The 16,797-nt window shown below is 35.2% G+C and overlaps 4 protein-coding genes across 9 annotated transcripts; 1 reads left to right on the plus strand and 3 right to left on the minus strand.

The window, feature by feature from the left end:
* Nucleotides 1–3,657: 3,657 nt before the first annotated feature.
* LOC109855469 (carboxy-terminal domain RNA polymerase II polypeptide A small phosphatase 1) lies at nucleotides 3,658–8,375 on the minus strand. Its single transcript, XM_020429753.1, has 4 exons — nucleotides 8,229–8,375; nucleotides 6,718–7,151; nucleotides 6,455–6,640; nucleotides 3,658–6,299 (listed from the first exon to the last, which is right to left on the minus strand). The coding sequence occupies exons 1-4, from the start codon at nucleotides 8,296–8,298 to the stop codon at nucleotides 6,102–6,104; spliced, it is 888 nt and encodes a 295-aa protein (XP_020285342.1). The 5' UTR covers nucleotides 8,299–8,375; the 3' UTR covers nucleotides 3,658–6,101.
* On the minus strand, nucleotides 8,368–11,344 carry LOC109855476 (coenzyme Q-binding protein COQ10, mitochondrial). Of its 5 annotated transcripts, none has more exons than XM_020429792.1 (5): nucleotides 11,263–11,344; nucleotides 10,866–11,111; nucleotides 10,536–10,664; nucleotides 10,295–10,457; nucleotides 8,368–10,094 (listed from the first exon to the last, which is right to left on the minus strand). In XM_020429792.1, exons 2-5 carry the CDS (start codon nucleotides 10,871–10,873, stop codon nucleotides 10,002–10,004), a joined length of 393 nt encoding a protein of 130 aa, XP_020285381.1. In that variant the 5' UTR covers nucleotides 10,874–11,111; nucleotides 11,263–11,344; the 3' UTR covers nucleotides 8,368–10,001. The 5 variants fall into 5 exon arrangements, with proteins under 5 accessions (XP_020285381.1, XP_020285371.1, XP_020285355.1 ...); XM_020429800.1 differs by lacking the exon at nucleotides 8,368–10,094 and adding an exon at nucleotides 10,117–10,208; XM_020429782.1 differs by having other exon boundaries at nucleotides 8,368–10,457; nucleotides 10,536–10,597.
* A 194-nt stretch (nucleotides 11,345–11,538) lies between these two features.
* LOC109855357 lies at nucleotides 11,539–15,770 on the plus strand. 2 transcript variants are annotated; one of them, XM_020429536.1, is made up of 9 exons: nucleotides 11,539–11,928; nucleotides 12,263–12,972; nucleotides 13,053–13,368; nucleotides 13,449–13,789; nucleotides 13,858–14,083; nucleotides 14,151–14,489; nucleotides 14,581–14,734; nucleotides 14,813–14,976; nucleotides 15,042–15,770. In XM_020429536.1, exons 2-9 carry the CDS (start codon nucleotides 12,338–12,340, stop codon nucleotides 15,348–15,350), a joined length of 2,484 nt encoding a protein of 827 aa, XP_020285125.1. In that variant the 5' UTR covers nucleotides 11,539–11,928; nucleotides 12,263–12,337; the 3' UTR covers nucleotides 15,351–15,770. The 2 variants fall into 2 exon arrangements, with proteins under 2 accessions (XP_020285125.1, XP_020285136.1); XM_020429547.1 differs by lacking the exon at nucleotides 11,539–11,928 and adding an exon at nucleotides 12,083–12,169.
* Nucleotides 15,771–15,865: 95 nt separating this feature from the next.
* On the minus strand, nucleotides 15,866–16,518 carry LOC109855374 (26S proteasome complex subunit SEM1). Its single transcript, XM_020429582.1, has 3 exons — nucleotides 16,337–16,518; nucleotides 16,168–16,264; nucleotides 15,866–15,978 (listed from the first exon to the last, which is right to left on the minus strand). Exons 1-3 carry the CDS (start codon nucleotides 16,419–16,421, stop codon nucleotides 15,927–15,929), a joined length of 234 nt encoding a protein of 77 aa, XP_020285171.1. The 5' UTR covers nucleotides 16,422–16,518; the 3' UTR covers nucleotides 15,866–15,926.
* Between the last annotated feature and the right edge of the window lie 279 nt (nucleotides 16,519–16,797).

The following is a 16,797-nucleotide window of genomic DNA, read 5'->3' on the forward strand; positions in this document are numbered from 1 at the left end:
CATTTAAAGTAACATTTTTTTCTGTATCTGTCATTAAAGTGTGTGTTATTTTTATCTTGATTATTTTCGGTAAAAATTGCAACATATATCCGGAACTACGTGATTCGCGCAATTGAAGAAGGTAAAAATAGATGATTAGTATTCTAAGATTAACGCTGCGTTTAGCGCTAAATGTGGTCGATTGATCCTGAACTTCAACGCGGCATGATAATCGATTCCGCACATACACATTTAGATACATACATAGTTTAATGACGTCAAAAGCAAGGGAATATATAGCGATTCCCGTACAATGATCTATACTTACAAAAACGTGTAAAATGATAAAAAAAAGATACATGTAAAATAATATTAAAAATTATTCGAATAACTACGCAACGATATTTCACATCTTTCATGATTGTATAGGGGTTTCTTCTTTTTTGTAGAGTTGTCAAGAGAAAACTCTTTCTTGTATTCGTAAAAAAAAACCTATACAAACTTCGCATATAATCGTAAACGCAAATAATAAAATAATTATCGTACCGCTTTAATACAAATGTCGCTTTTAATGCAATCGTGGATCAAGGATCAGTCACACATTTAGTGCTGTAAATGTACGGTTTGGATGATAACAATTTTCGCAAAAGCAAGTGTTGTGATCGCATGCATACTCGTCGTCACAAATAGCGCTGAATATGACCGCCTGATAATTGTTATACCTAGTTGTACCTTACGAAAATTCATAGCTCAACGTATAGCAAAGCTGAAAAGCGGATAGCCACATTTAGCGCTAATTGCAGAACGTGAATACCGGGCCAGAAATACATCGCGATATAAGTCTGCTTTTGCATCTTCTTATTTAAACGTCGCTGATACGTCGATGCGACTATCCGATTCCGAAGTTCGGTTTGTGTAATATAATCGTATAAAATTCTTATTCTGAGAGATGTGTGTAATCAGATAGCCGCATTTTTTCGCGTTAAAATCGGTGTAAATAGAACTATATGCTACTTTATTGCGACGAAAGGCAAATACGGGCCTTTTTAAATGGATTAACAACAAATCGCGAAGAAAAAATTCTTTTATATAATTTGCACAATAATAATAATAATAGTAATAATAATAATAATAATAATTGTTCCTAATTTTTTTTACGGCACGCAAAAACCGCGCGCATTCGGCTCTGTTTTCTGATTTTTCTTTTGTTAACAAATTTTCTTGTATTCGAATATAAAAAAGTCTCGACTTTTCGAATCGCGGCGGCCGTCGCTCGGCGAAAGCCTCGCAAGCTATTCTCTTTTCTCTTCTCTTTTTACACGCATACACACGCACACGCAAACACATACAAACGTACATCCACACATGCACACGTGCATCCTCTGCTTCTGCCGTTTTCTGGATGTATATGTATACATATATATATATACATATATAGATATACATATATACACACACGCGCGTGTATGTATATATACGATATATATATTACACTTTTTTTTTTTGTCGCTTTATTATGCACAGCAAGGCGGTATGAAATCTCGACTGCGATTTCAAGAGGGAGAGAACATTATTGGCAACGCTTTCTTTACTCGTGTTTCTTTTACAATAATGCTGTAATATAGCTAAAATGCATCTTTAGATCCTGGAATCTCTAGATTCTTCTGGTTGTTCTCGGTTGTAATTTTGATCTATCTTTGCGCATTCCTAGATTCTCAGACTCTACACGGCTTTCAAGTCTTCGGATCTTTTAATTCTTTGGAACTCTAGCTCGTCCAATGTTTTAAAACAGTTTCACGATTCTGCGATACGATATTTTTGTCATGCGTCTTTTTCATATATATATATATATAAACGTTGCTCGCTTTTCTGTGCCAATTTTTTCACTTCTCGAATCTTTGATAGCTTTCAATTCTTCTCCGATCGGATATTACATCTCGCATTAGATATCTAGTGATTACATCTTTAAAAATTCCACCACTCTTCTATCCACGATCCTTTCTTAATTACTAATTAATTACACTAATGATTTTTTGTTGTTGTTATCACACAATGTTAAATCATTGCACATATCGATAAATTTGTAGATTTCTAAATCCTCGCAGTCTCAGATTTTAGAATGCTCATGTTTAATCCTAATATCGGATGATCTTTTGTTTTGCTAGATAAATTCAATGAATTTTTTACACATTTTTCTTATGTGTTTCGCATTCGCGCGCAAACATTTTTACACACCTATAGATTCTCGGATCCTTGGATCGTGCACAGATTTGTTCCGGAGCAGATGTATGAACAATCATGTGTACGGAGTCGTTTCGATGGGCGTTACACAACAAGAGAGAACATTACATTATACATTCGCGCGTAAATAACGGTTTACAAGAAACATTACACTTACTAAGTACAGAAGGATGGAAGAATTGGAAGCCACATCAAAAATCTGTTTGCTAAAATTTTCTCCTACATAAATAGAAAACGATAATCCGAACGATCGGATTTCTCCGGAGCTATCGATAAAATCAATAACAATTCTTAAAACGGTATAAAATACAGGGTAGTCCAAAAATCCGACTACGATAATCGCACTCGGGAGATACAATAACTCGAAAGCTTGAGAATAATAAATGTGTGATGTGATTTTACATGATTATTTATTTTCTATTATTTTTTTGGTATGTATAAAAACTGTCTTAGTTGAAAGTCTTACAATTTTTCAGAGTTTAGCCAACTCTTTGTATTAAGACAAAGTATTAAGACAGATCTTTAAATTCAACTGAAAGCACCAAGAAAAATAATTCTTATTTATAACTTTCAAACCAAAAAAAGATTAGAAAGCTAATCTTTTTACTTTCAAATTATGTAAATCCAGAAGAAATCTCGTTTTTCTCAGTTGTGCTGTGACTTTTGATCCGCCCTGTATTCAGAATAGGAATAAAAAATAAAACAGCAGATGCAGCCGAGCTTGTCATAGGCTGGTATTGATAATCAATACTAACTCATTAATAAATATATCAATAATAATATCGTCACTTCAATGCAAGAATTGAAAACATTTAACGATTTTCATTTAGAATGGGTTTTGTAAAATGTTGTTTTTTTTTTAATTTTAGGAAAAAAAGTGCAATCTGTTAGTAGCAATAGTGCATGCAGAGTAAAGAATACTTTTGCACTGGAGTGTTGACATTATTGTCGATATCTATAATAATATTTTATGTATATATAATAATATAATATTAACAGAGGTAAAAAGCACAAAGAGAATAACAATTTGAATCGGTTATGGTAGTACAATGCACTTTGTACATTTGTTATGCTCGGTCAAGCAGATGATTGTTTATAAATATTACACGTTACTAATATATGCACATAGAGATGTATCGTCGCTTATCTATTGCCCTTCAAAGAGCTACATCTAAATTATTCTAATTTGTTAATGACATTATCGTGCAACTCATTTCATTGGAGCGAGAAAATGTTGTTACATTCGCAATGTAAAAAACCCTATGCAATAAAAAGTACAATATCTAATTTTTCAAAATAAACTTCAATTTTACAACATAAACTTTCTCATTTTCAGAGTTTTGTTTTCTTTTTGAATATATTTTAAAAAATGATAATTATGAATAATTATAAGAGATTTATTTAAAGAAATGCGATAAAAATTTTTGTTTATTATATTTAAGAAAAATTAATTACTTTTACATATAAGTCTTAAATAAATAAGATGAAAATTTTGATAAAAAGAAAAATTCCACTTAAGCATTTTCTGCTCCAAAAAAAACGAATGATCAAATATGACGTAACCTCATTAGTTTGGAGGGAAAGAATGATATGCATTGGCCCAGTTTTTAGTTTCTCAATATTGGCAATATGATTCATGTGCTATTTTATCCTTGATTACTTAATTTGTTTTCTCCTCTTTTTTTAAGCACATTATTTAATTTATACACATTTATGCGATCAATTAACATTTCTTTCAATGAATTTAGCAAGTTTTAAACTCTGCGCACCTTTTTTTATTACCACCATTAAAAAAATTAAAACCTTTTGGCAAACATTTAAAAAAGACTTATGCTGCTATAGATTGAAACCAGAAATTAATATATTCACAGACATGCGAGACTAGTTAAAATATTTTATTCGAATAAATATTTCTGAAAGAAGTACAATTGTATATTTAATAAGACTGATGACAATATAAGACTGATAAAATGAAGTAAAAATAGACATTTTCGCAAATATATAGAGAGAGTTGATAAGAAAAATGGAGGTACGTACCCTGCAAAATTTCATCATTAAATGTCATCGTTTTAAATGCTACCCATACAGAACGGAGTTCCATTAAAGGTGTGTATCAGTAGCAGGAAATATCTACCGCGATATCGAAAAGCAATATCGCTAAAAACAGAAACTTAAATTTTTTTTTTAAACTTATTTTCAATTTTTTTTTCTTTTTTGTCTAAAAGCCGTAATTTTTTAATAAATGTTTTATACAAGAATACATATAAGTGACATACTTAAATATAATGCTTAATAAAAACCTTCATGATTTTACGCGCATCTTGCACGATGAATTCTAGGATGATAATTTGTCTTCTGCGTGACAAAAATTCTTAAGTAATTTTTGTCGTCGTTCACAAAGTTTATCTTGTCTTTTTGATATAAATATAGAAGTAAAAGTTTTTACTCAATTCAACATGCGAAAAACAGTTGTTTTTCCTTTTTGGCAGTGTAAAGTGTTTACTATCAACAACACCATGTTAAAAGTTTGATCTTTTTCAAGTATTATAAATGTTTTCGAAATGATAAATATCCTTTTAACAGAATTTCCTCCGATTTTTTTTTTTTTTTTTTTGAAATCTTAGTTTTCTGTACGTGATATTTCTTCACCGAGTCAAAAAATCTGGGAAACAATCTTTTTCAGAATAAATTTACACGCCGATATTCATAATCCGATCTTGTATTTAAAATCGTTTTAAGTTCATCTTAAGATGCTGTAAGTTTTTATTGGCATTGGACCATTCCAGAAGATCTTTAAGAAGATAAACTTAAGCCAATCTTAAATCTAATATCCGACTATGAATACCGATCTTAAACTTCTGTAATGTTTAAAGCTTTAAAAAGTTATACACACGCGCGCGTGTATAAATTTTTTTTAAAACTTTAAAGATTATTAACTGTTTAGATATTAGTATCATATGACCTTTAAAACACTTGTGTAACTTTATATGTATATATTGAGATCTATAAATGTGTTAGCGCTATATTTCTTTTAAAATACAGTGTAGAACTCTTTTTATATTAATTTAAAGTTAAAATAATAAAAATATTTTTATCTTAAAGTCTTAACCAACACAATGTGCATTTGTAATTCTACCTGTTACTGTTACTCTCCTTTTTTCAACTCGTTCTGTAAGTGTTACGTCAAAAGCATTCGAAAACTTAGGTGGAGCGTTCTTTTTTTTCTTTTTATATAATTGAAATCTAATTCAATAAAGCTTGCAGTGTTTCAGTTCAAATAAAGAAATAAAATGAACGGCAACATCACGGCCCATCAAACGACTCAGAGCGATTTCTTTTCTTTTTTTTTCTCCATTCTCTCTCCTCTCTCTTTCTCTTACCTATATTTTAATATCCTTTCAAAACGAGATATATCATCGACGAAACACTCTATATCATTCTTCTCTCTCGCAATCAATCACTTTTCCCGCAAGCAAATTCTGCTTCATGCTAACTCCTGGTTTTATCCTTCATTAAGTCTTTTTTACCGAGTACATAATTCAGCCTACTCACACAGGATCGATACGATTCGTCATCTGACTTTTAGTGCAAAATGGAAGAACACTCGCGCTTCGAAGCTATAACTCAATCCTCGTCGCGTTGCTCGCCAGGAAGAAGGATACCAGCAGCTGTGACTGTATCAACTTGGATGACGCGCTTTTTTAAGATATAAGGCATTCGGCTCCCGCTGATTGGAGTGATTTTCCCGAAGGTCAACGTGGGGGGACGCTTCGAGGTCCGTCGCCACATAGCGAGTGAGTCACGTGCAGCAGTCCCCTAAGGATCCTCCGGAAAGTGCATTGAGCGACAAGACTGGCTGCGATGCCAGAATTCAGACGGGGCTAGGAAGCAGCCAGTGAGCCTGATCCCGCCTGACTCTGATTGCTTTGCACTGCCTGCGCAGGCATCTGATTGTAAGGATGATTGCTGTTGCATAGCACTGTGTAGACGTTCTCTACATTGCTGAGCCTCTCGAAGAAGGGAATCAAGTCCAGTAGTTCCGAGTCCGTCATGTCATCAAACCAGGACGCCACTGGAACCTATAAAAGTTAGTGTTTTTTAATATTAGTTGAATCTATTGATTATTTAAGTGTAAAATTCTTAGTTCCAGTAGTTATATTTGATTGCATGTGGCAATAAAAATAACCTTTACTATATCAGAATAAATTGAGTTTTCTTATTCTTTATAACTTACTGCGTTATCTGGATGGAAAATGTAACTGGCAGGACTATTATCTACGATAATAATGTGCTGTAAATCCCGACCTAATTTGTTCAAATCCTTAACATAATTTCCTCTGTGAAATACACAGGATTCTCTGAATAATCTCGCTCTGAATACACCCCATCGATCTAAAAGATCTGCGACTGGATCTGCATACTGTAAAACATCATACAATAAAACAACGCATATATTAAAACATTCTTATTCTGTTTCTTTTTTCATTTTGGACATACCTTGGCCAAGCTTGCAGTGAATAATACACATTCGTATAATTCACCCATTCTCTGCAAAAACTCATCTACATAAGGCCTCTTTAAAACATATACTTGATGTACCGTTCCATCAATCTCTACAGGAACAACAAAGTCTGCATTGTTGATTGGCTTGAAAGAACTATGCACCAGAGTCTCGTCCAAATCGATTACCATGCACTTCTTGTGCATATCTTGATGCCTGACAGGTGGTAGAAGGAACCTTGGGGATCCGGTGCCTGGTGGTGGCGAACCACGGCCATCCCCCTGCAAAGAACTCGCATTGGAGCTCCTTGAACTACCACCTCGACCCCTCCCGAAGCAGCAGAGCAAAGTGCGCAGAAATCCACGTCTTCTCGTCCTTCTGCCACTCGCCTGACTATTGTTGGCTGCTTCATTTTCTCGAGGTAATTGAGCTAGTGGATAGAAAAACAAGACAATCATTCATCACATATTGATTTATGCAAATATCATAGAAATTTTACATATTTACATATTATAATTCTTCACAGAAGTTTGTCTTAAAAAAATATATACAAAATGCCACTTTTGCTGTATAAATATTGCAGAACAAAATTAATAATCTAATCAAAATTAAGATTTTAACACTTTGTAGCTATATAATATTAAAAGCAGTAAGTTTTTATAAATAAACTTGATAAAAAAAAGATATATCAAAAATATATCTTAGTGGAAAAATATAACAGATATGATATAGAAAAATAGCATATATATATATATATATATATATATATATATATAGAGAGAGAGAGAGAGAGAGAGAGAGAGAGAGAGAGAGAATGTATATACATAGTAATACAGAAACAATAGAAATATGTATACACATGTATAATATATGTACAACATAACAGCTCAATATCTATATATTTATTTAAATTGTGACAACACAATAGAAAATTAAAGATTTTATGTAAAACATATCAATTGTTATCTTGGACTTTAAATCTCAATTATACAAAAATGAGATCGTTAAATTATGAAACATTTATCTACATATCAGAATAAGATACATGATAAAGATTATTGCTGTAATTAACCTTTTAAACTAAGCTTTTTGCTGTTTTCTTTGCGAATTGCCTTCAGAAAGCGTATTAAAACACGAAAGGTAAAAGAGCATAACAAAAAAAAAAAAAAAAAAAAAAAAAAAAAAAAAAATTAGAAAATTTACAACACTATGTTTGAAGAACATATGAGCATGATGACAAGATTTAAAAGAAGGGTGAGATGATATAAACAGTGGAAAAGCAGAAGGGGGATAGAGATGTGCGGGGACGCACGAGAGAAGTTGCTCGCGAAGTGAAAAAAAAGGAGGGATATATATAAGAAGTGAAGTTAGGGCGAGAAGAGAAACGCGGATTCGGATGCCGTAACAGGTGCAGGGGGAACGAAATCCCGGCAGCATCTGGCGGAGGTAAATGTAGCGAGAACGCGGGAAGAGGAGGGTGGCATGAAGATTAATACGCGTTACGCACCTTTTTCGCTGCTGAACGCGCTTATCTCGTCATCCCGCGACACTTGGGTGATAATGGACGATGCGTCCATTTAAACATTAGTCAGTGGTCCCTGCGTGCTGGATCGCGAATTCCGTTAACGCGCGCGCGCGCGCCAGCCGACGGACGGACAGACGGGCGAGCGAGCTAGCTAGCGCGAGCGCGACGAAGACGGGAGCGAGCGAGACGCAGCAGTTATCGGGACGCACGTGCGAGAGAGAGGAAGAGAGAAAGCGAGAGGTGAACACGCACACGGGATAACCTCACTCTCTCGCTCGTGGCGCGCGGAGTTCCCCCGGCGCCTCGCGTCCTTCCCCACCGCCGCCGTTGTCACCGTGAGGGCCCCTCCACCGCTACTACGAAGATCACCGCGCGACGAATGGAGACGCATAGGCGCAGAAACAACACGCTTCGCGAAAAATAACACGCGCCACTGTACAATGCGTGAAGGGCCCTGCGGTGGAATGTCCCTACGAAAATCCACACACGCACATTAATCGCGCGAACTCTTCGGAGGGACGATGATGCGCCTTGATGATTCGAAATGACGTTGCGAGTCTCGTCGGGGCTATCTTCATTCTCCCTCGATCATCCCCGAGATTCTCTCTTGTGAGAGAGAGAGAGACGCACACGTGCGCACTGAACTTACACTCTCGCGACACTCTGGCGACGCGCGCCTTTCCTTTTTCACGCGCCACACCTATCGCTCGTTGCGTAGTTCATTGCTATTCCAATGGTGCACCGATCTGGCGCGCTTCGGACACCGCTTCTCGTGAAACACACGCGACAACCGACGATACGGATGATGCCGATGATATGATTTACTCGCGGAACGCGTGATTTCAACCGTCGTGTGTATGTATGCATATATATGTACACTGTCGACGCGCGCAACTACGACTTACGGGAGAGACTCCGCCGGGGATATGTCGGCACTTGTGGCCTTGAGCGCGAATGAAAGTCTGCTTTTTGAACTGGACCGACGTTCACAGCTTCACCTGTGGAACCGTTGTGGACTTGCTACTAACGATTCTAATGAAATGAACGAGAACTCTATACACGAGTCAAACATCGTTCACACGAAATGTGTTGTTACAAACTCTGCACTGTATAAAAATATACACGTAATTTATATATATATATAAAAAAAAAAAAAAAGTAAATTATGTAAGATTCGGATTTTGGTTTTGCGGTAAAAAAAAAACTTTTGCGTAAAAACCAAGAAATGTTTAAATGAAAATTCCAAAGCATTCAAATTCACAATATCTCGGTCAAATGTGTTTTGATGGAATCGTACATATAAAGCTATATATAACTCGCAACAAGTTACAAGAATGTAATTCGTACGTCTGACACACGAACTTGATACATCTCCCGTCTAATATAATACTCGTGCAAATGTGCACATATGGGAATACGTAACAGATAACAGAAGATAACTGTACATCGAAAAAATCTACACACAGAAACGTTATGGAGAATTTTCATCGGCGTGTAATATGCACGCGAAACCCGATGTCCAATAGAAGTTCACGATTTCTAGGGATTTTAGTTTTAACATCTTCGTTTATAGAAATAAAATCTTTTTACTGGTAGAGACGCCACTTGTGACAAAACATGCGAATTTTGCCCCCTTTATTATATACTTTTAAATTTTAATTCGACGAGTCATAATCGAACGTGTGAGCGCTCTTTGCGATCAATAATTAAATTTATTACATTATGTACATGTGTTATTCGCATCAAACAATCTCTTCAGTTTTTAATCATCTTTCCAGTTGTACCGTTCTTAAACACGGCTTGCCATATCTTCTCCTGGCTTCTTGGAGAAATGCATTTTCCATTTGTCTTACAATTTCATTAAAAAATAAATTTGACAATTGTGAGTAAATAGCAGATTTAAACTTGAAGGAGAGGGAGAAGTCAATCACACATGTATCAGAATTGTTTTTCAATCCGGGGCTAAAAAGCCACAAAGTATCCAAGTGATCAAACAATCTGCCATCCCTACATTCTGCTTTAACTAGTCTCGGATATATCATAGTTACCTTTGAAGTATAACTTTCATTTATGGGAGGAAATCCTATTACTAAATTGGCCTTTAGAAAGTCTTCAGTTTTCAAAGTAACTTCAGATTTTTTGCAAAATGGTAAAAAGTTCTTGTAATTTTCTACATCGGCGACCACATAGAACATTTTTTCCATTGAAAACCTAAATAACAAAATGTTACATTAATGTCATATTAAAGCAGTGTATGTAAGAACATATTTTTTTTAAATGTTATTTTACCCTACTAATTTGCGACCTTCATATTCTTTGGTTTTGCCGTTTATTTGTGTTATGTACATCCGCTGCGTGTTCAAATCAAAGACATTATATTTACATAACAATGTTGCCTGCTTTAAATATTGTACGCACCTAAAATTTATACATGTATTACTACTTACTAAAATAACGTATAAGATTATTGTATATATAATGTTTTAATTAAGATAACACACAAATTATGTCTGCTAGATTCAGAATTTTTAACATACTTCTGATAATTTATTAACTTTTTTATCTTTAACGCATTCAGACAAAAATGAATAAAATATAAAAAATAAAATGTATTATTACCTGCGCATGTTGAATATAAACAATGATATCAAACTATTTGGCAATTATTTTTGGTATTTAATAATACCAAAACTCCATAACCTCTAAATCGGTTCTAATGTCATCCTACGTTTAGCTTGAATTATTTCCGATTTTTATCATTTCTACAGTTAAAAACTAGTCATCATTTTTTATGCACAAGTGTTTATTATACATGTTTCACAGTTCAAATATGAGCTTATAGAATAGTTGACTTGTGACACACCACTGGAAAAAAAAAAAATGCATCATCTATACTTGCTGGCTTATGTAATCTACTACACAATATTTTGTATGTCAAATATATTGAAACTAAAAATGAATAACTACGGACTCGTTTGTGTAATTTTTAAAAAAAGTAAAAATAAACATGACGCACAATTCGAATTTATCTTATCTTAGATATTCATATTCGAAGATTCAAGTAATTTGGCAAATCGACCAATCGTGGCCTTGTTTGGTTATTACTGACAGTACTGAAAATCTATAAGTCACGTCACGTATTATACTATAGTTTTACAAGTGTTGCCAATGTAACAAAACAGAACTTGTACACTGAGTTCAAAAGGAAAAAGATACCTGTAGCAGACGAAAACTCGTTCTGTTTCGCGCATTTCTTTGATCAGAAAGTCGCCGAACTCCAAAGTCATTGGCTGTCAGCGAGTATCTCGCCAATCCCACGCGCAATGCTATTCCCCATTTTGCCTGTTGTTCTTTTCCTATGCGCAGAAAGAGGTACCTTCTCTCTTTGAACTCAGTGTGGGTTCTTGAAGAGCCAAACGTACGTGATCAATGCGTTGCGCGATAAAGAATGTCGATCGATTTCCACTACACTAGCGGATCGATGTGAAGGGTTGTAATTGTCATTTGATCGCGGAAATGGCTTTGCTGTAACAAACAACAACACATGAAAAAGTTGTAACATATTGAGCGTTCGACTCCGCGGCACGATCCGAGTAATAATGGAGAGGTTAACTCGTCACGACGAATTGCCAGGACTGACTCGGGAATAAACGGTTGCGCGGGAAAAAATGATGGATACATGGTATGTTTTACTTCAAAATTTATCATCAAGGCAATTACATTCGAACCGTATAGTTCACTTCGTTTGCGTTTGTTTACTGTTCTATTTGCACACGCGCAAGTAGAGACGTATAATCTCTGTGTTAATGACTCATCAATAACTCGCAACGATTTATATCTATTACGCAGGTGATAAAGTTCATCAATTTTTATGTAGACATTGATTTCAATTGTTCGAGATGTACATACACGTAAAAAAAAGCGTAAATTATTTTAGTTCATGACTTTGTAATCTGTGACATATGGCAAGTGACAAACTGGGCTAAAGAACTCTGTTTCTTGTTTTTTTTTTTCAGGTTTCAAATATTATAACACAATGTGAGAATTAAATTGTTGCTACTTACAAGGCATAACCACATAAAAGAAAAATAATGGAGAAAGTTGTACTAAGGAGTGGATTGAACCAAATGTTACTTATTTATAGTATAATGGTTGCAGTATTTTCTTTAATTATACAAGAATGGATAGATCTCAAACCTTTGCCAATGTATGTTTCCATCTCATGGGCTATATTACTGGCAATCACATCTGTGTGGCTGAGCTGCTATTTACTACGTCTTACACTAAAAGCTAACAGTCCACTTAATTTGGAGTTTATGAACAAATGGATTTACCAGAAACTGGGAAGTCACTTGAGATTACATTTCTTGATAGAAAAGGATGAGAGTGTAATTGAGGATAAAAATGAGACACAAAAGTGTTCAAGTTCTGCACAAGAGGGTAGAGTAAAATGTAACAATAACACTAGCTCACAACATTCCTGTAAAACTTCTTCAATGACAAAAAAGAAGCTGGATATAAAAAACATGACACACCAACTTAATGAAAAGGGCATAGAAATCTGGTATAAAAATATAAGTAATGACAAATCATTTTCCGACAAAACGCAGAATTTGTTGAGCAAATTGCTGAAGAAACTTGTTTGGAAGGCTGATCTAATGGGCAAAGTAACACTTACCAATAAGTTGGCAAATATAATGCTGTTACATTTGAAGGAATATCGTAGGTATGAATGTAGAAATTATTTCTATATAACTTTGCTGACTAAAACAGTTACGTATCACTTGTAACATGTGCATTTCACAGGGCATTACGTCGAATTGAGAAGGGTGCTACCGCAAATGTAGAAGAAGCGTACAAATATTTACATCCTGGTTCCCGAAGCGCGTCGACGTTAGAGCACATGTTGCATCGTTTAGTCACTGTCCTAGCACAAGAGTTTCTACAGTGGGAATTAAATAGTTCATTACCATGCAAACTTTTACAAGCTATTTTAGCGAAAAAACTTTTAACAACTATAGACACGATAAGCTGTCCAAATTGGTTGATCAAGAACTTATTAAGTTTGTTGGATGCTCCGTCAGAAAAAAAGTCTATTACTCCAGTTAAACAAGACATTAATGTGCGTTAAAGTGATGCCATAATCAAGTATTACGATGACTAAAAAAAAACTTTATTATTCTCAACTCCATTTTCTCTCAGGGCACCATAAGTATTGCTCTGAGTGACGGCATCGCATCCGCGACAGCGGCTGTAATTCCACAGCCGCTACCAAAATCTGCGCCTAAGTCTAGTCTATCCGCAACTGTTATGAGCGAAAATGAGAAGGCAGCTTCACAGGCAGCTCCAGAAAGACCGATTTTGTGCTTAGAAGGTCTCTCTACAGAGCACAGAGGACTCTGGGGAGACAGCATAACAGACACAGATTTAGATTTAGAAGAGGACAAAATATCACCGGTGTATGAAGAACCGACGGACTTCGCGACAACCATCGCCAGGCTTAGAAACTTGCTGCAGCAAAAATCCACGGCGACCACACCACTGTAAGAGTGCAACTCGGTGAAAACGTTTGGTCTTGAATAAACGTCATATTACATGTCTATGTTTTCAGACATGCTGAAGAAAAATCTTACATAGTATATGAAGGAAATCAATTTACGAATTTGTCGATTCCGTGGACCGAGTTTCACACTGCGACTGACGGTTCGCAACAATTGTATTATTGTATACAGTTCGACGATATCGAACAACGTGGAGTAGATCTGTTCGAAACTACCACTGCTACTGTCAGGCGACAATATTCCGATTTCGTTCAGTTACATATGAGTTTGGAAGAGGTAAGAACAAGTATAAAAATTTATATTTAAGTTTTGAATTTAATCGCATAACATTTGCGAATTCTAGATTCCCTCATTAGCTAATGTTATGTCGGACTTGGTATTACCGGAAGGTGGGCGTGTCGAATTAGAAACTTATTTGAAGATACTGTGTACGCGGGTGGCAAACGAATGTCCGCCGCAATTGCGTCACTTTCTTCGGCCGAGCAGTAGTGCGAACAAGAAAGCGGATGCGGTGGCTCCCCGTTTGGATCGATTTCTCGCCAAGACCGTAACTGGCGTATTCAACACACTGAAGACAGTTGTGCCAGGCTTCGAATTGGATCAAGAAGAGGAGACTCCTCTTCTACCTACTCTGATGCCTCTGTCTGACATACCTTGGAGATTTGTCGAGGATATAAAGTCGGTAATGGAACTTAAATTTATTTATCACAAATATCGAAATAAACTGTGTGAAATATATAAATACATACTTTAAAAATATTTATTTGTTACAGAAAAGTCTAGCTTGTAAACTTCAGCAGCTAATAGCGGAAAGAACGGAGTATTGTACAGTAGATACAGCTTACGAAGCGGTCGACTCAATGGAGGCCAGTGGTGATTCAGAGTTGCTGGATTGTTGGTTGGAAGCCGTTAACACTTCGTACGACGGTAATATCTTTGACTTGTATTCAGAAACTTATGTGTCTCATAGTCATAAAAATATAAATATACGTTCTTTCTTTTCAGATGAAGGAGATGAGCTGGATTCTAATTTAACGCTGACGTGTACAATGATAGATCTGATTTGCGAGCTTTTAGCAGGAATAGAAAGTAACAATACGTTACAGCAAGAAGCTGTTGTCAGATGGACTAAACTGCTATTTGGAAACATTTCGGAGCCAGTTCTACAGGTGCGATTTCTGAAAAACAATTGTTGATGTATTGAATGTTTTATTAACTCAAAATTCTCTTGCAGAAAACGATTTTTTGGTTATTCGATTCTCTAGACAATTCTTCGCTAAATTGCAATGCACCGCACAATGTCAAATCGAATGAAATTGATGCGGAGTCGAAATCCAAGTTGGTAAATTTACTGAGAACGAAAATTCCGAATGATATAAAGTGGATATTTGGTGAGGACGATGTACACAAAGCTCTGGAATATCTGCTAAATTCGTGCGGAAACAAAAAGATCAATATGGATGTGATTATGCAGATGCTCGATGCGGTAGTATCGGAATTGTTGGTTTCTTGCAAAAAGCACCACGATACAGCGATAAATTGATTTTTCTTTGATTTTGTTTCATAAGAGGAACAAAAAGGTACTTCGAAACAAGTGCATTGGTCTATTCTCTTGACTTGATGTTCAAGAATCATTGAGATACACATCTATATCAAAAAAATACTTGTGTCTACAAAAATTGATGTGCCATATCTTGACTGCTTACATATTTTATATATATATAACAACCAAATTTTTTAATACGAAGACTGTACCTGACCAAGTATTCACAATATGCCAAGTATTTCTTTCATTAGAGAAAACTGATTTCTGTCAATTATAATGTAAAATGAATCATTATAAAAGAAAAGGTCTCATATCTTTAAACCGGGCTTATTGTAACACCATCAGTATTTATATTTAATGATTGTTTTTCTAGGAAGAGAAAATTAACATGCTTCTGTGAAACAAACAAATGGTGCATTGTTATACAAATATGTTTATAAATACACTTAGCTCTATTATCACATTCCAAAGATCATTAGATATCATATGTATAAAATATAGATGTACACAAGTTGAGTATTTAATTACATGTTTATTTATGTACAAATATATGCTCAAGTATATTATAATCACTTAATTTCCCTTGGTTGTTTCCGATGAAGTTTTTTGTTTTTCTAACTGTGCTCTGAAATCAATTAATTTTTCACAAAATTGATAAACTTTAAATAAGATATTCCACAATTATCAATTTCAATTTTTAAACAAATTTAAACTATTTTTATATATGCTTTTATTATAAAACTTGTACCAAAGAGTAATCTTGTCTGTTTTGCATGGGGAAAACTAGTTAATCGCTAAATTAGTAAACAAGTACCTCAACTGTTGATTGAAATCGTCCTCGACATCATCATCGTCCCAATTATCCTCCCAGACACTGATATCCGCGCCATCCTCATCTTTTGCTGTCCAATCTATAATCAATGAATCAGCGATTTTAAGGTTAGATCGCATAAGTATTAACGAAAATAAATATAAAAATTTACCTTCGGTGGGGAATTCCTCAAATTCATCATCCTCCTCGAGCAATCCGAGATCGACTTTCGTTTTGTCGTTCTTAATGTCCGTCATTTTTACAGGATTATCGATAAGCACAATTGTTTTCAAACGCTTATGTGATATTTATTATCACACAACGCACGCACTCGAAAAGCATCAAAAACTGAAGAGCAGCCAGGCGTATAAAAGTTTGACGGTTTTCCGAATCGTAACTTAGCGCATGTCCACGAGTGGTGCACATTGACAACTACGTAGCGATGTACACGAACGAATTGTCGATACGTACGCTATGTCAAAACATGGTTCTAATCCGTGCTGCAGATTAATCGAGATACCGAGATGGACTACCCTTTCAGCCACGAGCCATAAATGCACCAAACCAATCAAGATTAATCGAGATTGGTCATACTGATTCGTGGTTACTATTTCTCGAAGTTCCTAGCAAAAC

The sequence above is a fragment of the Pseudomyrmex gracilis genome, unplaced genomic scaffold (assembly GCF_002006095.1).
Source record: "Pseudomyrmex gracilis isolate BER0280 unplaced genomic scaffold, ASM200609v1 scaffold_3, whole genome shotgun sequence".
NCBI lineage: Eukaryota > Metazoa > Arthropoda > Insecta > Hymenoptera > Formicidae > Pseudomyrmex > Pseudomyrmex gracilis.